This window comes from Camelus ferus, chromosome 4, assembly GCF_009834535.1.
Source record: "Camelus ferus isolate YT-003-E chromosome 4, BCGSAC_Cfer_1.0, whole genome shotgun sequence".
Classification (NCBI taxonomy): domain Eukaryota; kingdom Metazoa; phylum Chordata; class Mammalia; order Artiodactyla; family Camelidae; genus Camelus; species Camelus ferus.
In genome coordinates, this window is record NC_045699.1 from 64,008,100 (window position 1) to 64,030,900 (window position 22,801).

The window sequence follows — 22,801 nt, forward strand, 5'->3', positions numbered from 1 at the left end:
TTTTAGGAGGTCTGATAAAGACGGAAAGGATGAACTTGCAGGCTGACTGTCCCCAAGGGCGCTTTGTGCCTGTAATATGGCAGAAAGTTAGTAAATATTTTCATTAATTAATTTGAAAAGAAGGTCAGAAAGTGATAGTAAAAATCAGAGTAACACAAGCAGTATTTACATAGCAAATAACCAGTTTAAATGTACTTGCATATTCATGATTTTGTTTAACCCTTGCAGTTACTTTCTGAGGAAGGGACTAGCGTCCCCATTTGATAGATAAGGAAACTGAGACTCAGAGTGGGGAAGTGACTTGCACATTGTCGCCCCCCCTGAGAATTTGACCCAGAACCCTCGTTATCAGAGTATTCCTCTGGGTACTCTTCCTCCCCCTATCCTGGTCCCTGTCCCCAAACACCATTTTTCCAGAGGCTTGCAGCCCTCATTCCTCGCTGCCAGCCTGCAGGTGCGGAAGTGCCGCTGGGCACCACGCCACACCCCACACGAGGCAGCTGCTCGGGGCTGGGGGCAGAGGAAGCCTCTGAAGGGTTTGTGCCGGCTGGGTGAGGAGGCCCGAGCAGCCGTTCTAAGCTGGCCCTCTTCCGGAGTGCCCAGCAGCCCCAGGAGCTCTGATTTCCTCACGACGAAATGTGCAGCTGTTGCTATGGCAAGAGCCTGGCTGTCTCTCTGCCTGGGACCAATTGCTCCAAATCCCCCTTTCCAGTGCATTTATTTCCCTGTTCCTGGCCAAGGCCTGTAGTCTGCAAATAAAGATGTCAAACAGCCGCTATGCTGCTGAACACACAGAACCTGGGCACCATGCTGCCCCCTTCAAAGCTTCCTGCCTAAGACTTCCTGCCCTATGTCCCTTTTAGACATGGGAGGGGGGCTGCAGCACTGACTGAGTTGTATTGTGTCTTGTTTTTCATTCTTAGAGGGAGTGTATGTTTACTGTAGAAAATATGGAGAATATGGAAAAGCACAGAAAACCAATAATTATTCATTTAGCAAATATTTCCTGAGCACTTGCTGTGTACTAGGTTTTATGCTGGATGTGACAGATACAGACATAAATAATACATTACCTATCTCCCTGTCACTAAAAGATAATCACTGTTAATATTTCGATACATTTTCTTCAAGTTTTAGAAAATGTGTATTTTTAACATATTTGAAATCATTTCTTCTGTGTAGATACGTACTTTTGTATCCTGCTTTGTCTTTAGTTCAAGGGTAACATGAGCATGTTTCTATGATATTATAAATAATATCTTGAAACGTTCTTTTTCTCTGATTGCTAAAGCAGTCCGTGCTTGTTATAAAACATTCAGACATTTCAGAAATATGTACTGGAATGTTATTTATATTTATACCCTCTCCATGAGAAATAGACAATCTTAACCCATTTTTATGGCTGTACGTATTCAGTTACATATGCTATCATTTTAAATTTTCTGATTTTTGATTGTTAAAAATAAAGCTTTGATGAATACTTTTGCACATAGAACTTAAGAACATTTTTTCAGATCCCATTCATGTGGTAACTTCCCAGTGGAGAGAGTTTAGAGTTAAAAAATGGTAAGAACACTTGCATCAATTTGAATTCCTATTGGTGATGTATGAGTTTGTCCATTTCACCATAGCTCTGGCATTGAATATTATAATTAAAAACCACAACATTAAATTTTGTTAACTATGATAACTAAATTATATCTTGCTTTAATTTGCATTTATTTAATGTCTATTGAATTTTCCATGTTTGTTAACCAGATGTACTTCTTTTTTCAAGCCTTTTTTTTCTCCTTAACTATTGGGATCTTAATATTCTCCTTATCAGTTGATATGAGGGCTTTATATAGCAGAGTGTCTGAGGTGTAGGAAAGTCTAGAGGTTTATTAAGCAACAGATAAGACTGACTTCTCTGTACTCTGTAATAAACAATTAAGAATTTGGGGCTGTGCAGTCAGATGACCTAGGATTAAATTTTGTCATTGCTACTTTCTAGCTGTGTATCCTGAATAAGTGATTCTTAATTGCCTCAGGTTCCTCATCTGTGAAATGGGGATAATAATAGTATCTATTTCGTGGTATCTATCTCTTTCTGTTAGGAATCAATAAGACTGTATAGATAGAGTTCTTAGTACAGCGCCTGGCTGGGATGCAATTCATGTGAGCTTTCATCACCATTGTTATTTCCCAGATAACCCTTCATAGTTCTGGAATATTTCTCCCCCCCTTTTCCAGCCCCAGTTACCAGATTGTCTCATTTTTGTGTTTCTGCAGATCAGCCAAATGGCCGACGACATAGTTGCAGAGCTGGACAGGCATCTGGCCATGAAAACCAAAGAACTCCTCGGATGAAAGTCTGCCAGGGGCCAGTAGTGCTCCAGAGCCCAGTTCCTGGCAGGTCCCATGGGTGGCAAATTGGCCTCTCTCTGCCTCGTCCACACAGAAGGAAGGTTGTCACCGTGCAGTTGTCAGTCCTTGTGAGGCCCAGCCTTCCAGTGGGACCCTCTTCAATCTCTTCCTCCTGTTCCGTGTCCACCCCATCTGCTCTGGGTCTTCTGGCATGGGTTGCCCTTCAGAGTATCTGATGCTCTCAGAGGGACTTGACTTGGGTCATTCGTCTTGATCGTGATGTCAGAACTTCTTCTCAAGCAATTAATCAGGCCCTGTCCCCACCTTTGAACTCTGCTCAGGCCAGTGTGGGCCTTCACTTGTGCCTGGGTACCTCTGCCCAATTTCACCGAACGATAAAATCTAAATAAATTGGAAAGAATAACAACCACAAAGGAAAGGATGGAGTCAGTCTGGACTGATGGTCTCCAAGGACCTGTGCGTAAAGCATCCAGAACAGTGCTTTTGCCTCTGAGTCACCACATGTGCTCTTTCCTCTGCCTGGACCGTTCTCCCACTCCTCGCCCGGCCAGTCCTTTTCATCCTTGGGTCTCAGCTTGGACGGCACTTCCTCAGGGAAGTCTTCCTTTTCCCCCTAACCTCAGACCTCCTAGCACTGTCTACTGGGTATCTGAACCTTAATTGTTCTTTTTGATAATTAGTCTGTATTTTAGTATCCTTAGAACTTGGTGTAATGCTTGGAACATAGGAGGCATTCAACTGTGTTGTGAATGAATTGCACATAGTAGCTGCTCAATCAAAGCTGGCTTCTTTTTCTTTCTTTCCAGTCTTAACTAACACGATCATTCTGTCATTTTCCACTCTTGCCTTTGTCCTTAACACTTTCTTGGTAATGAGATCCCTGTCACCAGGGCCTGCCTGTTATGGACAGACAAGTGGTTTGTTGTGGCTCATCTTTGGGTAATAGGTTAAGTTTTTCCTAACAAGTAGGTTTTTTTCCTTCATTTGTTCATTTGTCATTCATTCACTCATAACATAGCCATCAGGAGCTAGGTACAGTCCTAGGTAATATTTTTAATCTTCACAGTAAACTCACAAGATGTGAATTATCTCCATTTTATAAATAGGAAAAGTGAGACCTGACAATATTAGATAATTTTCCCAAAGTGTTAGAGGGTTTCATTATTTATCATCAGTCTTACTTTACAGAGTGGGGAGAGCTCAGAGACGCCAAGTTTCTTGCCCAGGGTTACACAGCTAGCAACTGGCAGACCTGGGAGTCAAACTGAGGCCTGATCTAAATCATGTGCTCTGCCCACTGCATCCTGTTGCCATCACAAACAGGGAAGCACCAGCGTTGTGTCAGGGACTGTGCCTCTGTCTTTGAGAGATGCGCGGTGCCCTGGACTCAGTCGCTGTCTATGATGTCTTGGGTGGAAGGTCAGAGGTTTATTCCAGTCCTACCAGATGTCTGCCTTTAGAACAGAACCCACTTTAGCAGAAGGGCTTGTCTGCTTGCCTTTGAAGCAGCATCCAGCTTCTCCGTGCCGTTTGACTCCTCTCAGATTCTGTCCCGTGCTAAAAGTAATAAAGGTTGCACTTCTCCCTCTGCTTGTGCTGGCGGAGCACACTGTGCAACAGCCAGTGGGGAGTCAAGGTCAGAATTAGGTCGAAGATGAAAGGAGCTGACAGTCTCCTGCCCCTATTACCTGTCCTCAGTCAGACCCCATTCCCCAGCCCTGGGTAGCCGTCACACCATTGGAAGTCAGCTGGGGCAAGAACGGGGATAGAAATAGCAGTCAGGGAGCCTTTCTAGGGGTAAACCACATGGCAGGAGCTTTGCAAGAGTCTTTCGTGAGTGGCCGAAATCCCCCACTCACTGCAAATGTGCTTCTCAAAGATGCAGGATTTTTTAATAAACAGAGGAAATGATAAATTATGTTGTAACTCCACTCCAAAGGCATTTGGTTCTTAACAGCCAAATCCTCTGTAGTCTTTAAATAAACAAAAACTTATTTGGCGAACAGACGGGGGGAAAATGAAAGATTTTCTGTACTTGGGTTCCACATGTCAACAATTTCTCTCCTGTGTGTATGTTGGCCAAAGCCGTATATCATGATAAATGAATAAAGGAAAACCTCGAGCCCAGGGCGGTCAGACAGCTCAGCAAATGGCTTTCAGCTGATTGCTCTATTTCAGTTGACATTTATCAAAGAGTTTCTCTGTTACTCAGTGTGTCAGGCCTGCAGTGGTGGCAGGGACAAGAGTTAAACTACCTGTTTGGATGTGCTGAGTAATGAGTAAGTAATTCATTCTCCCTCCTTCTGTCTCTCTCTCAGAAAGAAAAGCTGCGTATGGAAATTCTCACACTTGCCAGAAGAATTAACCGCCTCCTCCATTTAGTTCAATGGCTTTCAAAAAAATCAAAATGCCATGAAAAATACAGGCCAAAGAGAATTCGGGAACTTTTTTTTCTTCTTTATTCTGTGTGTGTGTGTGTGTTGGAAAGTACAAAAGAAACTGGAATATAAAAAATCAGACATTTCTCACAAGTCCCGAATCTTACTCCCCTTTAACAGATATATATACTTCCAGACCTTTCTCTCTATATATATGACTTTTGAAAAACAAGGAAGGGAACCCAACAACGTGTCATGACCATCTAGCCATGGGTGAACACGTAGATGAAAGTCATCCCTTTCCTTTACAATACAGCATTCCCACAATATTCCACAATAAAGATGTACCGTAATTTATTTCACTACCACTTGTATGATATTAAAAAAAAATCATTTCAAATGCATTGAAAGATATTTCCATTTAAAGATTTTTTTCCTTGAGAAAAAAAAAACCTAGTCTAAGTTTATCTCTTTGATAAGTTTTACTCTTTAATCTCTTTGTTAGCTTCTAGTCAGCCTCAGACTAACGTTTTTTGAATACCTGGTACCATGCCAAACACTTCACATGTTACTACATTTACACTTCCTAACAGTCCTGGTTGGTGTAGGTATTACTCCTGTCTGTGTTTACATGTGAGAAAACTGAAGTTCAGAAAGGGTAATTTACTTGCCCAAGGTCACACAGCTAGTAAGTGCTGAGGCGAAGTGTGAGATGCAGATCTGACTTTAAAGTGGGTCCTTGATCGGTGTGCTTCAGTTTGTAAAGTCTTCCCTGAGCATTTACTCAGAATGCACCTAGCATTGTTCTGGGCCCTGAAGGTGATCATGAGAAGAGCAGAAAGCTTGCTTTCATAAAACAGAAAGCTATTTCTAGTAAAGCACTGCACATAAAACAGTACGGTAGCTGGCATATGGTAAACAATGAAGTGGTAGCTCTGATGGAGACAGTAAAGGTTACGCATTTATACCTCACCTGTTTGGCAGACTCTAGAACATGTCAGAGAAGCAGGGGCAAGTGGAGAGACCACCCAGTGGTGAATGATGATACTGACAACAATTGTAGTATTGACAGCATCAGTAACTGATACTGGCTTGATGCTTTTTAGTTTTCAAAGTTCTACATCCTTTATGCCATTGAAGCTCGGGTGAAGCTTTGCGGTTTCTTTTGCCCTGATAATGGTTGGTTTTCGTGATGTGTATCAAAAGGTATACTCTCTTTTGAGAGTAGAAATGTTAATACCTACATAGGAAATGTGTTTTATAGATGATAGTGTTTAGGTTTTCTGTAGTCTTATTTTTGGGATGAGACTTGGACTGAAAGTCTTGTCTCCTGTTAGTAGCTTTTCTGTTTCTTCCTGCATTTCCTGTGGTGTCTGCCCCATGGTAGGGCTGGTGCGCTGTTTGCTGCAGAGAGAGCCCGACTCCTCACGTCTCCAGCTCATTCAGTGCTGGGCGTCTGAATTCTATCTTGTCATACATCGAGATCACAGCCCTTGCTTGCTTTTTTTTTACATTTGCTTCGTGTATCTTTCCAATTCCTTTATTTCCAGCCTTTCCAAATCACTGTGTTTTGGCGTGTTTCTTTTTGAGAGCTGGGTTTTGTTCTATGAGCCATTCTAAAACTCTTTTTAAAATTTTTATCTTTGTTTTTAGTTGTGGTAAAATAACAAAATTTGCCATCTGGACCATTCTTAGGTATACAGTTAGAAGCGTTCAGTGCGTTCCCATTGTGGTGCAGCCAGTCTCCAGAACTCTTTTCGCCTCGCAGAACAGAACCTCTAAACCCATTAAATAGCTTCCCATTCCTCCCTCTCTCAGCCCCTGGCAACCAGCAGTCTACCTTCTGTCTCTCTGAGTTTAACTGCTCTATGTACCTCATGGATGTGGAATCACAGAATTTATCTTGTGACTGGCTTATTTCACTTAGCATAATGTTGTAGCCTGGATCAGAATTTCCTTCCTTTTTAGCTGTAAAAAATGTTCTATTGTCTGTATATGGGAAAATCCTTTCTATAGGTAACTTAAACTCATTTATATTTAATGATAATACTGAAATGTTTAGTAGAACCCATGTACTCTTTCTTTCTGTGCAATATTAACACACAACATTTGGTGGTTAACGCTCAGCAGAGTAGAGATTGGATTGAGGAGAAAGATTACTTCTGCAGAGAGGAAGTTACTGTTTGTCGAATGAACAAATGATTGATGACCCTTGTCTCTTATATTCCTTTCTTCTGGTCTCCATTTGGGTTCATCCTGTGCTGTGAGGTTAGAGCAACCTGAAACATAGCCTTTATCATGTCACTCTTCTGCCCCCAAACCTCCGATGGCTCCCCATTGCCTGCGGAGTTGTGTGCAGACGTTTCTCCCTGGCGTTTGGGAACCTCTGCATCTCTCTTTTTAGCTTTGATGCATCTCTCACGACCACCCTGCTAATGCAATCAGCGCTTAGACTAAGTGGAATTGTTCGCTTTTCTGAAATTTTGTGCTTCTTTCTTCCACCGCTGTGTCTTTTCTCGGGCTACTTTCTTTGCCTGGTGTGTGCTCCCTTAAAGCCCTACCCCGCCCAACAGACAAAATTTCCGTCTAGCCCTCAAAGGCCTTCTCAGTCCCACATCCTTCCTTCTTGCATTTTCTCATTTCTTTATCTAGATGTTTCTCCTGATTTCCCCCCTACCCCGGCCTGCCCCTCACTGTGTTTCCTCTCCAAACAGCATCACCTCCGCCCAGGTGCCAAACCAGGACATCGGGAGCTGCCTTTGCTCCCCGTGCCGCATCACCTCATCTGCTGTCACCAGGTCCTGTCAGTGCTGGCCGCAGAGTGCTCTGCCTTCCTCTCTGGGTGCACCCTCGAGGGGCGTGGACCAGGGAACAGATGTGGCCCGTGTTCCAGGGTGGCCTTGCCCCTACTGCGGAGACAGAGCACCTCTGGCACTGGGTGAGCCTTGTGTAAGTCCCCAGAAAGGAAGCCCCTGCTTTGTAATTTTTACGTCCCCCTCATAGGCAGTGCTGGGCACAGGGCAGATGTTCGGGAAACGTTTGTCCAGTTGTAACAGGCCTGCCAGGACTTGAAATACAAATGAAGTCCATTTACATCAGTAACCCAGTTTCTCTAATTACTCTCACCTGCTGGCTCAGGCCTCCAGCTTCATCTGTTCAGTCGGCATCAGGAGTCTGGGCGTCTCCTCAAGGCTTCCTCCCACGGTGCCTACAGTCACTGGCATCCACCATACTCTTCTCCCGCCCAGGCCCCCCTCTCTGGCGCCTGTGGCCATGAATGCCATTTGCGGGAGCTCCGCCTGTGCCCCTGCTGAGAGTGTCACTTTGGTGACAAGAGCACTGGCTCCTGGGCTTGGGGTGCCTGAGCATGTTGGGGTGGGTTGGGGGGCGGTCTCTGAAGAGACAGGGAAAAGGTTTCTTCCCTAATCCCAGGCTGCCCTTGGCCCCCTGAGCCCCAGAGCAGCCTCCCTGGGGTCGAAGCCCCAAAGCCCGATGTGGGCTCACAGCTGGCCCATGGGGTCGGGGGCACAAGTGCCTTCTCTCCTGTCCAGGCTCCAGCCTCAGCGAAAATCACCTCCTTTTTGCTGATAAGAATAACAAGTCCTGGGCTTTTGCTATGTGTCGGCAATTCTAGAAACCATTATTTTGCTCATTTTAGAAATAAGAAAACTGAAGCACAGAGAGGTTAAATTACTTGTTTCAGGACACACAGACCAAAGGAAGACTTGGAACACAGGGAGTCTGGGGTCTGACCCACAGCTAGGCAGCCTCAATAAGTCATTTTATCCAGGAGACCAGAAGGGCTGGAAGGAGCCTTGTGGGGCACTGAAGTGGCCACTGAGAGCTTGTGGGCCCTGTCCCAGGTTTGGCCTTTCCATGCCTAATAAATGTGCCTCCGCTTCCCTGTGGGTACCCGAGGGTCTGGGACAAGATCAGTGGTTGCCGGGTTAGCCAGAGAACCCCTGCTGCTCCCTGACATTTTGACCCATTTGGGGCAAAATAAGTAAAATAAAGGCAATGTAGTAAATTTTTCATAAAATTTAATTTATTTAGCTTAAAGGACTATTCTGTATTCTTAGATCTTGCTCTTCCTACTTCTGCTCTTGGTATTAAAATATTCTTTCTCTTACAGAATGATAAGAAGTTGGTGATAAGAAAAAAAACCCCCACCTCATTTAGAAAAATAAAAAGTCACCTTCTGTTGGTCCCTTCCTTTTCTTCCTCCCTTCCTTCCTTTCATTCTCTTTCTTTCTTTCTTCCTTTTTCTTTCTTTTCTTCCTTCCTTCCTTCCTTCCTTCCTTCCTTCCTTCCTTCCTTCCTTCCTTCCTTCCTTTCTTTCTTTCTTTCTTTCTTTTTCCTTCTTTCTTTCTTTCTTTCTTTCTCTCTCTCTTCCTTCCTTCCTTCCTTCCTTCCCTTCTTTCTCTTTCTCTCTCTCTCTCTCTCTCTCTCTCTCTCTCTCTCTCTCTTCTCTCTCTCTCTCTCTCTCTCCCTCTCTCCCTCTCTTCCTTCCTTCCTTCCTTCCTTCCTTATGCATGAAGCCCAAGGTCTGGGAGCTCTGGGACCTCACACCTACTCCTAGAGCTGATGTTCTGAGGCTGTCATCCCAGGGAAACGGGAGCTGTAACCAGGGAGAGAAATAGCAGGAGCGGTTTGACCTGTGTGGGTGTCAGGGACCTGGTGGGTGAGCCGGTGGTGGCGGAGAGGCAGGGGTTGGAACAGGACAATAGTCAATCAGCAGAGTTCAGAGTCCCTTGAGGGAGGAGGGACAGACAGGGAGAGGCGAGTCAGAGAGGAGAGAAGGCGACAGAGACAGGAAGAGACAGAGATGCACGCAGGGCTGGAGGGAGAGAGAGGCAGAGTCAAAGAGACAAAGACACACACACACATGCACACATGCACAAGCACAGGGATCAGCAGGTAGAGACAGATGGAGACAGTCACAGAGACTGAGCAACAGAAGGCGACAGTGAGACAGGTAACAGGTATTCCGAAAGAGAGACACTGAGATTAGCAGAGACAGAGACTCAGAGGGAGCTAGAGAAATACACACAATGAGAGAGAACGACAGAGAGACAGTTTAATAAAAGAAGAAGGAAAGAAAGAAAAGACACACATACACCTAGAGGGAGGCTGAGTTTGGCAGCTAGAGACTGCGAAGAGAGAGTGAGAGGGGCGGGCGGCTGCGCGGGGCCCCAGGTCTGCAGCGCAGGGTGTGGGCGGAGGAAGAGGCAGCACCAGCCGGGGCCAGGGCTGCAGGGACCAGATAAGGATGCCTGCCAAAGGAAAGAGGGGAAGGAAAGACGTTTACAAATCCCCCGGGGGAGACAGCCAGGGAGGCTGCCCCAGGCCCGGGAGAACAATGGGTACTTGACTTCAGTGGGTCATTAATGAGACAATTAATGGAAAGAGTAACAGAGGCCTCCCCAGGGAGGACTTGGAGAGTGGATAAGTGGAATTATTGTGGAGGCCGTGCGGGTGGTTCTAAGGGGGGCCTGTCCCCACAATCCCAGATGTCCAGCAGGCCAACGGCAGATTCCTGGCCTTGGACATGGGGCCTCCCCCACACCCGCCCTGTGCTCCCCCACCCTGGACCCCTGCCAGCCCCCAGATGCGTCTCCCCAGCCTCCCTGTCCCCATACGTTTGCTGCTGTTGCTCCCTCTACCTTGAATGTTATCCCTGGATTATCTGCATCCATGGAAACCCTACCCATTCTAGGGGTAAATAACCGTGGTGCATCCCTCCAATGCAACGATGAGTCAGGGCCACATGTTTCAATAAGAATAGGGCCCCCGAAACACAATGGGCAGTGGAAAAAGCAAACGGCGTCAGCGTCCTATGAACAGTGTAACACCGCTTATGTAAATCAGAATGACACGAACACAAAGCGATGTTTCAAAAATTATGCCTGACTTTATTTTGCATTATAAAATTATTTTCTAAAGGGAAGGTAGTAAAGGGATATGTCCCAAATTCATAATGGTGATTGGTGGGGAGTCGGGGGACAACTTAAAAGATGACCGCTGTCATCTCATGTAGATAAATATAGATGAAAATTTGGCAAAATGGTAACTTGGAGTTGTGAAAGTAGAAGTGGTTGTTACCTTCTTTCCTGTTTTTTTTTTCCCTGTACTTAAAAAATTTTTATTGAGAGAGTCAGACACAGAGACAGATACAGAGACATCCTAGCCATCCTCCAGACCTAGCTCAACGCCACCTCCTACAGGAAGCCTTCCAGGAACCCACCCCTGCCAATCAGATGTGGTCTCCCTTTTCCCTGGTACCAGACTCTTGGGCTCAAAGCACTTTCCCTCTTATGATTCCCTTTGTAACTGTCTTCCTCAGGGGAGAGAATCCCTTCCAGTACAGTGGCTTCCAGCACGAGGCCCTGCACAGAGATAGTGCCCATGTGGGTCTGGGAGACTGAAACTTGCTCTCCTTCCCGCCATTGTAGGAGGCAGCCCACCAAGCTCTGATCACATCTCAGATACAATATACAAACAGTGCTGGAAGGAGGGGGGTTTCCTAAAATTCAAAGCATGGCTCCCAGAATGGGGATCTTGGGAGGGGGGCAGCTACCATTTGAAAATATTCAGGGAGGAAGGAGGAGGTCTTGTTCACTGTGACCAGGATATCACTCGACCCTGGTCAGTTGGTTGTGGCACCACTGCTAAGAAAACCTCAAGCTAGAGTTCCAGCAGAGTCCCCCTTGCTCCCCTAGTCGGGCAGAGAGGCATTTGGTTCCTTCTACCTGAATCCACCCACTAATAGAAACCCTGAATTCCCCCCCCCCCCGCCTCTAGTGACTCCTAGTTGCTGGTAAGATGGAGGTGGCAGGAAGGCCACAGGTCCTGGCCTGCCCACCCAGGCAGGCGGTGGCCCATCCGTCACAGCAGCGCCACTTGCTGAGGGGATTCCTCGGTGCTCTGCCCCCAGCATCTAATATTTTTTTTTTTTTTGGCATATGTATTTTTATTGAAGTACATTCAGTTTACAATGTTGTGTCCCTGAGCATCTAATTTAATTCTCACCATAGCCCCTGTTTTACAGATGAGGCCTCAGGAAAGCTGACTTGCTCAAGGTTGCAGGATGGCAGTAAGTGTTGGACCTGGGACTCCAGTCTTGGGTCTGGGTGGCAGGGATGCAGCGCTCTCTTCACTTTTAGGCAGCTCCTCCGTTATATAAAAGGGGATACCGAGACCCAGAGGGAGGACTCATCCATTAACAGCATAACAAGCAAGTGGCAGAGCTGGAGCTTGCTCCCAGATTCCCTGCCAGCTTCCGGCCTCGCGGGCTGCCCAGGGGAGCCTGTCTACCACACAGCAGGAGTTTTCATCCACCAGGCTCGGCAGGGTCGTGATGCTTCATCAGACACAAAACAGTAGGGTTTGGGGAGCAGGGAGGGACCTTGGAGATCGTCTTGTTTGGATCGCTCTTTGTAGTGATGAGGAATTTAAGGCCTAAAGAGGGCAAGTGACTCACAAGGCTTCTTTGATGTCAGGAAGTCCAGGCCAAAAAAAGAGCAGCTTCATGATCCACAGGGTCCCTTGGGTCCTCAGAACCTATTGACTCCAACTTTAGAACCCATTTTAATAATAAGCAACTTGATAGCCAAACCCAGAGCAGACTGGAAACTATCAATTAGAACATAGGGAAGAGTAGTGTCCACAGAGATGTTTGCTGAGTGCTGAGTACATGAATGAATGAACAAATGAATGGGTGGCTGCCAGGCTGATCTCTGCCTCCCACCTGGTTTCCCCTCCTCTGTCAGATTAATCATCTCAAACCAGCCTTTGCCGTGACCTGGCCCGGCTCCAGAGCCCGGTGGCTCCGCATTGCCTGGATACCTGGATAGCCTCCTTCGTTCCTCCATATGATTCAGGTCCCTCTGACCCACAGTCCATATGATGAACTCTTCAAATTTCAAACCATGCTGCTCCCCTTCACAGCTCCCCATCACCCCATGGGAAAGCCCCAGATTCTTACCTCCAGCTCTTAACTCCAGGGTTTGACCTGGACCATATTTCCAGCCCCATCTCACACTAGGCTCTCCCTTGCCCTGGCTCCAGCCGGCTCCAGCTCTGAGTGCTCTCAGGCAGCCACACAGGCCTGTCACTTCAGGGGCTGTGCTTGCCATTCCTTCTGCCTGGGGCACTCCAGACCCTACCCTACCTGGCTAACTCCTCTGCATCCTTTAGATCTCAACCTAATGTCACCTCTTCCAGGCAGCCTTCCCTGACCTTCACAAATGGGCTTCATATACTCCATCGGCTGTTCCCACAGCCGGCGGGTCTGCTCCTAGCACCGCACAGTCCCATTTGATTATCCGTAGCATCGTCAATGCCTGGATTCTGCCTGGACTGTGAGCTCCAAGTGGGCAGGGACCGTCTCAGTCTTGGAGACGCAACAAAGCCTGGCACATACTGTGCCCTCAATAAGTATTTGCTGAATGATTGAATAGATTTGGCTCCTCGTGGAAATTGACTTATTCATTCAACAAATATTTATTGAGCATCTATTACATGTCAAGCATGGTTCTCCACACCCCACGGTGGTGAACAAACCACCCCAAAGTCCTTGCCCTCACAGAGCTCAGAATCTACTGGGAAGAGGCAGACATTAGACACATAAGAAAGTAACACAGTGCCAGGCATAGCTAAGTGCTATGAAGGAGCACAAAGCAGGGGTAAGGGAAGAGAATCGAGTGTGTGCGTTTGGTGGGGGGTTGCCAGTTTAGATGGGGTAGTCAGAGAATGCTGCATGCAGGAGGTGACATTTCAGTGGTGAGCCAAGGCTTCTGAGAAGCACAGTCCCTCTGCCTCCCTGGGGCTGGCTGGGCCCTAGGTGTATCCAGGTGTGACAGTCCCAGATCCCCAAACCCTCCCTGCCTCCCAGGGTGGGAGCAAGGAACCCAGAAGAGGCCTTTGGCTAAGCTTTTGAGGTGGGTGTGGGAGCCCAAAGCTGCTCTTCACAACAGCCGTGATTGGGCTCTTTCTGCGTGGCGAGAGGCGGCGATTGCTTTGTGCACGGAAGACTCGGCTGATTGTGGCCGGGCGATTGGCACCCACCGACCGCGGCCGCCAGGGTTTACCGCGCACCCCCAGCCTCACGGCGGGCCGTGTGCAATGCGCCAGCCCAATCTCGCCTCCTATATTCAGAGTTGATTAGACGCTATTTCTGCCTGGATTTTCAGAAGGCTCAAGAGCTTTTTTAATCACTACAGTGGCTCATTACGGTTTTGCAGTGACACTCATGTCCTTCAGTTCTCTTCTCAGATTAGATTCTATAGTCAGATGAATATTGGATGATTTCATTACATACAAATGCAATCAACAGTTTTGCATAAATTTCTTCTCTTTTCTTGAGTTTCAATTGACCCCAGCACCCATGGTGGCAGGCACGATCCACATGCAAATGAGCTAGGTTTGCAGCCGCAGAGAGGGGCCTGGAGGAGGCTGGCACTCGCACCAGCCCGGTTGCTCAGGTTCGGGAGGGGGTTCTGGGAGGAGGGGGCACCACCGCAGCCTAGGCAGGGCACCCCACTTCGGAAGATATTCCTGCAGGTAAACTGAGGCACAGGGATGCTCAGAGAGGGGCAGAGAATGGAATGTGGAGTTTCAGCCTCTGCAGCTGGGCTGGGAAGGGTGCGCTCAGGACGCTTGGGGCAGTGGCTTCTTAAGAACTGGTCTGTACGTGTTGCAGTGTTTTAACAACTTTGTATTCCTGCTGAATGTTAGCTCTGACCCAGCGAAGGCTGCTGCTGTCCTTTGTCATCAGCATCACCACCACCATCATCATCATTTCTCCTGGAGTGCCTGAGCTATGGCCATTCCGATGATCAGCAAAAGTCAAAAAAAGGCAGACAGGGAAGTTGGGAGCCCAGGACCATTGCCCTTGCATCACTTTCTCGATTTCTCTCCTTCGCTTTTGGATGGAAAGGCAGGATATTCTCAGAAGGCTCCCAATCCCTCCACTGTCTGGCGGCTGAATCCTTTCCACCACACGCCTGTGGACTCGTTCCTCCCTGGGGCTGAGGAGCTCCCTGCCTGCTGCGAGCCTTGCCCGGCTTACCTAGCTCCTTACTGACGAGGTGAGCCTGAGCCCTCCCAGCCCTGACCCTGTGCTCAGGGCCTACTGCCCACCTCTGCTCCCTCCTGCCCCGTGACACCCCCTGAAGTCCGCAGTGGGGGCTGTGACCTGCTGAGTCACCTTTTCTAGGGCTGGGCGTCTCCATTCCTGCAGCATCTCCTCCCAGGACGTAGCCTCCAGCCTCCCATCCGGGTCTGTCCTCCAGATGCTCCTGGTGGCTGTCGTGGTTCATAGTCCAGGCCTGGACTCAACACCCAGCTGGAGGCTGGAGGGTAACGTGGGGAGTAAGCTGTGTGTGGTCAGAGGACCAAGGACAAGCAGCTGCACACCTCCTGGGGAGCGGGGTGCGGGGAGAACCGGGAAGGGAATGGAAAGTTCGGCCTGATGGTCTGCCAGGACAGGTGTCTGAGCATCCCCAACCTCACTTCCTTCAGGTAGGTTCTTTTTAAAGGCCCCCGCCATGTACACAGACATGATGCGGACAGTGCAGGATCAGGCACCCCAAGAGAGGCTTGTGGATGCACAAGTGGTCAGGTTTCCATCCCATCAGGGATGTGACCCAAGCTTCGGTCTTCATCACGGACATGACTGAACCTTGACGTGGAGAGAATCAGAGCCAAGACCACAGGTGTGGATGGGACACATCTGTGCTACCACAGCCCTAGGCTCAGATCCCTGCCTGTCACTGCCCTCAGCTCCCCGTATTGGGGTTGGAGAAATCCAGGGACCTGATGGAAGCAGGGCAGCCCCATACTGCTCCCATGTCACTGGTGGAACCACTGAAGTCGGGAGAGGGGAAGGTTGGGCAAAGAGCCACACAGCTCAAAGCCAGAGCCTCCTGACGCAGTCTGGAGCTGCTCCTCTGCTCAGCTGGCTGCCGTAGATATCGTCCCTTGCCCTTCTGTCCTCTGTGCACAGTCACCAAGGTCCCTCCTTCCCCAGCTGAATGGTCCGCCCCTCACTGCCTGTGTGTCTGCCTGCTGCTGCTTCCCGGCTTCCCCAGGCTCCTCTTTCTGTTTGCATCTCTGTGTGCATCACCCACCCCAACCCTAGTCTCTCCCTGTCTTCATCCTTGACTCTGTCTCTCTGTCTCTGTATCCCTTCCTCCCCTTCCTCTCTGTACCCCCGTCCCTCTCCCCATCTCTGTGTCTGACTGCCTGTTTCCTTTGCCAGGCCACATCTGCTCCTTGCTTCAGCTGCTGTGTGACCAGGCTGGTCTCTGTCTGGGGTTGGTGGATCTGAGACACCTGGACTGCCCCACTTAAAGCTATGGCCAGTGGAAGGAGGAGGTTGGTGGCGGGGGTTGGTTTCTGAACTCCTCAGAGCCTTCCTGCAGTGGCCAGCACCGGGCCATCCATTTTCTCTCCCAGGCAAGGCTGGCAGGAAAGCAGCCATCTCTCTTTCATCACAGAGCTATTCTCACGCCAGCTGGGGAGAGAGGCTGGGAGGTGCTGGGAGCTGGGGCGGGGTTGAAGATGGCTCCCACTGACTCCTCAAGCAGAGGATCATCCTGTCCAGGCCCCCCGTTTTTCAGCTGGGTCCAGACCTGCTGCTGTCTGTGGCAGGCTCGCCCCATGGAAGCTCTGCACCTGCCCATCCTCCCTCCAGGTCATCCGGCAGAATGAACCTGTGCCCTCAACCCCGTGGGAATCTGGTCTGCACTCACCATGCCACCTCCTCTCCTTTCCCTACTCACCTCTCTCTCACTTGGGCACAGAGGACTGCTTTCCTCTGATGACCCTGCTTTCTGACTCCATGCCTTGGTCAGATAACATGCGTGGCAGAGAGGAAAGAGCTGGGCTCCGGAGACTGGCAGGTCGATGCCGGATTTCAGCTCTGCCACTTGTTGGGTTCGGGTTAGTCTCAGGCAAGCAACTTAACCTCTCTGAGCCCAGTTTTTTTTCTCTTGTAAAATGCAGATAACACTCCTTCCCTTGCAAGGCTGGCATGAGGATTGATAACATGTGGGAATGCCTGGGTCAGAGCTGGACAGAGTAGACTCATGATCAAGCGTTTATTATGAATAAACAAATGTGTACCTAACAAATGAATAGTAGAATTGAGGCCTGCATAAGTGGGGCGCGGGGAAGGAATGCCAGGTGTTGGGAGAGGTGCAGGCAGGGGCATGGGGGTAAGAAGGCTTGCAGGGGGACTCGGGGGCTGTGAGTGTTCAGCACGAGTGCAAAGTCTGCAATCCCAAAGGGAAGTCTCAGGGAGCAGGGAAAGGACCTGGAAAGGAATTGTGGCAGCAGCTGCCAGGCGTTGAGCCCCCGTCCTGAAGCATCTACAAGTATTATCTCATTTAATCTTCACAACCAACCTGTGAGGCAAATGCTATTATTATTCCCACTTTACAGATGAGGAAGTTGAGACCTGGAGAAGTAAAATGAATTTCCCACGTTACACAGCTCATACTTGCCCCTGCCAGATTTGAACTGTGGTCTAATCTGGCTCCAAATTTGGTCCTAGTTCCCTTCTGAAGGCAGAACCTCCCCTGCCCCCTCATCTCTGGCCTGGTGAAGCCATGTGAATAAAAGGGCTTACCTAACACCTTCAGTTAGTGAAGGAGAGTAAAGAAGGCATAATCGGAGGGTCCAAATATCCAGAAGATAGAAATTTGGCTCCATTGAATCAGGAAAGGCTTCCTGGAGGAAGCTGGGCATGGGGGGCAGAGGCATTACCTTGAAGTGAGGCTGAGGCAGCCTGGGGTCGGAGGGGGCTGTCCCTGGGGTGACACTAGAGCACAGGGGTTCTGCTGCCCGACAGCCTGGGGCTCTTGACCTCCATCTGCTTTTTCACTGCGGTCCGTGCCCTTCGCCCCACCTGGCCCAGCTTGAGCCGCCTCTGGCCGGTCCCCAGAGAGTGGGACCATCAGGTTTCCGTCTGCTCCAGACCCGAGCCCCATTCCCGGCCCAGCTACGCTCTTGTTGCAAGACCTTGGCCAAGCCGACTCCCCTTTCTGATCCTTACTGTCTCCAGCTGTGAAATGGGACTGACAGCACCCACAGCTTGGTGCAGGTCAGAGGCAAGCAGAGCCTGCACGGGGCCAGGTTCAGAGGGAGTGCTGAGCAGGGTCCCCACCCCCCGAGCAGGCCCCAAATCCCAATTCAGAGCATCAGAAGCCAAAAGACAGGGTGTGTGCTGTGGTGGCCAGCCTCTGAAGCCAGACCGCCTGCCTCTTTCTTGCTGGGCGATCTTGAACGCCTAGCCTAGCTCTCTACAGTTTCCGTGTCTTTAAAAGAAAGATTATACTAGAAGCCCAAATCCCTTACCTAAAACCTGTGAAGGCAGACGGTTTCAGAGCTTCTCTGATTCTAAAGTCTGTTACAGAACATATCCCATACACTGTACAACCTCCCAGGGGGCTCTGGGGCATGTCTGATAATCAAACTTTTTCATGCTTTTTTCCAATAAAACACATGACTATTCATACCAGGTAGTGAAATGAAGACCAAAAATAGCATCGCCTTAGTTCAGGTCACCAAACCCAGGTAAAACCTTTGGTCACTGAATCTCATAGGATGGCATCACTGTGGAGAAGGGATGGTGGGACTGGAGTCTTTGCCTCATGGGGCTGACATGTAGATAAGATGAGTTACTACATGCAAGGTGTTCAGAACTGCGCCAGGCACACAGTGAGTGCTTGAGACACACATGCTCTCCAGTGGGTCCCTCCCCTGCTCCAAACTCTCCCATGGCTCCCACGTCCTCAGGGTAAAGTACAAACAATTTCCACCGAGGCCCTTTGTGATTGAAGAGCCCTGACTCCAGCCTCAGCGCTGACCTCTGACCTGCACACCCGAAACTTCAGCTTCATTAACTTCTATCAGGTCCTCAGACATGCCGGGCTCTCTGCGGGCTGCTGCACTTGCTCTGTGTTCTGCTTGAATTGCCCCCTTTCCAAATCCCCTTTCTTAACTGTTTCATCCTATAGCTTCACAGCCTCCCCTAGGCATAGATCTCATGCTGGGAGAATTGTCTGTTTCTTTGCCACACGGATCTCTGGGAAAGCAGCGGCCAGGTGTGTATCCTTCTCTGACATCCAGTTTGTGTGAATGAATGAACCTCCTCACCCATCAATGGCGTTGCCACTAGTTCAGGGACTGAATACATGTTTGTCGAATGAATAAATGAAACACGGCTCTGGAAGGAAGATCCCACCCTCGTATGCACCCCAGGAGAAGATTCTTGGAATGTTCTTCCCTCTCTCCACCCCTCCAAATTCCTTAAATGATTTCTAAAAAAGGGACCCAGTCCATGCAGGGGGCCAGCTGGGCCTCCTGTATCAAAGGGCCTGGGGGAGGTGGCTCCGGTACATTAGGCAGAAACCACTTGTCCGGGGTTGGTAGAGGCCTCTGGAGCCTGGGGAGCAGGGGGCGGGGTGAAGGGGGCCTCCAGCACTCTGGACAATTGCTATAATATAAACTCCATAATCAGGTAAATGCATTCGTGCGGGGGATGGTTCCCGTGCAGCTGCAGGCATCCCCCCTGGCCCCAGAGGGGACCTGTCTAATCTCAGGGTAATGAAAACATGGGTCCAATTATGGTGGAGGGCCGAGGCCTGGGCCACGGCCGGAGTGGGGAGCTGGGCCCCCGGCAGCGGAATTAGAACATTTAAGCTGTCAGGCCGAATCCGGGAAAGGCCTGATTACCTGGCCCGAGAAGGGGCCGCTTTGGTTTGGTGTCGACTATAATTTCCTGGCCGCCAGCAGTGAAGCCAGGGGCCACCTTCCCTCTTCTGCGATGGGGGTCCATCCAGGCCTTGCATCTCTGACCTCCACCCCTCCGGACCCACCTAGAGGGGCTGGCCTGAGCTTCTCAAGCTGTCGGGGCTGGGCAGGAAGAGAAACAGGTACATGAGTGACACGTGCTGGGTGTGTGTAATACATGGACACCAGTTAAGGAGGATGTGTGAATAGCCCCTGCACTGGAGGTGGAGATGGTACACGTAGTAGGAATACACTGGCGACATATAAATGACACATGTGTCTACATGGATTACACGCAGCTGATTCAGCACTGAGGTGTGCAAGTAACATGCACATGGGCTGTAGGTACAGGATGCCTGGGTGGACATGCACACATAGCGGGGCTGTGGATACACAGGTTATATATGGTATGAATTCACAGTTGTGTGTGCTGGTCTGTAAATGCCCTGAGAGCAAGGGTCAAGTTCACTTTGCTGACTGCTGGACTCCACAGCCCCTAGGTGGGTGCCAGGCTGGGTGGATAGGTGTTGATTACAGAAATGTCGAATGCATTCACGTCTATCCGATAGGTAGGTGGGAACTATGCGATGCATGCATTAAAAAAGAAAGAGCATGGTGTGTGTGTGTTACTTGTCCCCACTGTGTGTATTGGGGCATGAGTGGTGGAATGCTTTGAAGGCCTGAACTTGAACCGTGTGGCCACAGATCTGTGCTCCCTGCCTGCCTCCTCCACTTACAGATTGTGTGATGTCCGCAACTCATTTAACCTCTCTGAGCCTGAATTTTCTCATCTGTAAAATGGATAATAGTAATAATGACAGCAAATATTCCTTCAGCACTATGTACCTAGTACAGTACCGTATTATTGTTGTACATTATTATCTTACTGCCTGTTCGCAATAGCCCTAAAAATAAGTACTACAATTGCCCCTATTTCACAGGTGTGGAAACTGAAGCTCTCAGAGGTTAGAAAATGCCGAAGCCAGAATTCAAGCCCAGGCCATCTGACTACTGGGGGAGCTTTTGACTGCCAGCCTAAACAGATCGTACCTGTTGCATACAGTTGTCTTAAAATAATCCACGTAAAGCACCTAGCATTGCATCTGGCACTTAGTAAGTATTCTGTAAACATTACGGTGTTTTGGACAGGATACGTGCGTATGGAATGCATAAATACGTGGGAAATGTGCATATAGTGTATTTGTGAGTGAGAGACTTGTGTAGATATGTCCTGGGAGGGTACAAGATAGGCATACATTTACGCAAGGTTTATGATACATGTACTTGGGCATATGCATATGGGATATATTTTACATAATGAACACAAGATGTAAGTAACTGTTATATTATGATGTTGACAAGTGGCTTATGAAATTAGAAAAAAATCACATTCTTGAGGTGTGTGATATACATATGAGTCTACACAGGGCCCTGTACTTGGGAGTTGAAGAATATATGTAAACGGGGTAATGATGGATATCTGGGTCCAGGCATGGTGGTAAACCTGCACATGCGCACACAGTACGGCACATTTGTGTGTGCAGAGAGGATACAAATAGATACAGAAATGCATGTGGTGGATACACATACTGTATGGATACAGTGCTTTGTAGGTGATCTTGTACGTGCACGTGGATGTGAAGTGCTTATGCATGGGGTACCTACGGGCGCATCCATGTAAGCAGTGTATGCGTGGGTGTAGTGCACAGACTTGGGGGTATGCCGCACATCCTTCTGAGATGTATATATTTAATTGTGATTTATGTTCTGGGCAGCTTTGCTCAAATGTGACCTTCTCAGTAAAAACAACAGAAACTATAACCACCCTATTTAAAAGAGATCCAATTTCCCATGCCAGTCCCTTCTTTATTTTCTCCAAAAAGCTTCACTTTTAAATACACAGTATCATTTAGAAATCTGTGATGTTCACTGCATTCTCCCTCGCTGCACCGTAAGCTGCAGCAGGCCGAGGGCTTCTCTCGGTCTTGCCCACGGCTGAGTCCCCAGTGCTCAGCACAGGGCCCGGCCAGTTGCAGACGCGCAGCGCTGCTCCGTGCGGGCCGGTGCAGGAGGCAGAGGAGACAGCTCGGCCGGGCCACCTGGCGCGAGGGAAGCGCGACCCGCCCGCGACGCGTGCTCGGCGCACGTGTAAGTGACGGACGCGCACCGGCTGCCGCGGGGCCAGGGCTGGGCCACCTCCGCAACCCCCGCCCGGGGTCCTGCGTCGGCCCCGAGGCCCCGCCCCGGCCCCCGCCGTCTCCCGGGGGCGCGACCCGCTGTACCGGCGGGGCTCCGGCCCATTTCCCGGCGGCTGCAGGGCGGGGAGCGGGCGCGGGGCCGCGGCGGGCCGGGCGGCAGGAAGCGGCGCATTGTTCGCGGGCCGCGGCCCGGGCAGGGAGTTCCCGGCCCTGCGCGGACATAAAAGGAGAAAGCAGCGCCCGCGGAGCGGCCGGCCGGCCAGCGGTCCGGGCGGCCCGGAGGAAGCGCGGCCCGGCGCTCCGGTGACCCCGGCATCCGCCGCGGGCCGGTGGCCGGGGAAGGCGGAACGCGCCCCGCCCCTACGGCCCGCCAGCCCCGGGTTCGAATCCCGGCTCGCCGCCTCCCGAGCCTGCGTTTCCTCCCGAGTAAATTAAAACAAGCCTCCAGAAGCCCACCTCGGTGAACACCCGGGGCGCCCCTGCCTCCCTCCCGCCCCCTCCCCACTCCAGTGTGCTTGTCCCGCTAAACACTTGTGCCTCAGGCCCTCGAGGAGAAAAGGCAAGCAGTGAAATCCAGGCTGCGGGGAGTTGTTTTACCTCCTAAAGAGCACGCACCAGCGTAGCTTGAGCGCATGACAGGGGCTCGAAAAGACCCTCTTCAGGGTGGAACTTGGGCTGCAGGCTCTGTGACGGATGGGGAAACTGAGGCCCGGAGGGGACTGACTTGCTCAGGGTCATCAATCACAGACACAGCATCCAGAAGGCTTTTTTTCTTTTCTTTTCTTTTCTTTTAACAAGTAAAGGGTCTTTCTCCCAGTGCTTAGAACTACGGCCACTTTTGTGGTTGTCCGTTGATTGTAAAATTGTAAAAATTGATCACATGAACACAGTTAGTGGTGTGTATCGTTTCAACGCGGCTTCACACTTGTTCCTTATTTGATCCCAGGCGGCAGTAAACTGAAGCACAGAGAGGTGAAGTGTCTTGCCCAAGCAGGTTCTTGTCCCTGGCCTGTTTTAGGAGATGTTAATCCCTACAACTCCAGCACCATCATCCTGGGTGAG

At 49.7% G+C, this 22,801-nt stretch overlaps 1 protein-coding gene across 3 annotated transcripts in view; it reads left to right on the plus strand.

Moving 5' to 3' along the window:
- The window catches only part of MRRF (mitochondrial ribosome recycling factor), a 70,069-nt gene extending 48,699 nt beyond the window's left edge, over positions 1 to 21,370 (plus strand). Inside the window, exons 7-8 of one of the 3 annotated variants that reach the window (XM_032478363.1) lie at positions 7,460 to 7,683; positions 11,794 to 11,812. In XM_032478363.1, coding sequence (XP_032334254.1) covers positions 7,460 to 7,683; positions 11,794 to 11,797 — 228 coding nt within the window. In that variant the 3' untranslated portion in view covers positions 11,798 to 11,812. Of the gene's footprint in view, positions 1 to 2,271; positions 4,513 to 7,459; positions 7,684 to 11,793; positions 11,813 to 20,482 lie in introns of those variants that run through there. The other 2 variants (XM_032478362.1, XM_032478364.1) reach the window with 2 other exon arrangements.
- The last annotated feature ends 1,431 nt before the right edge of the window (positions 21,371 to 22,801 follow it).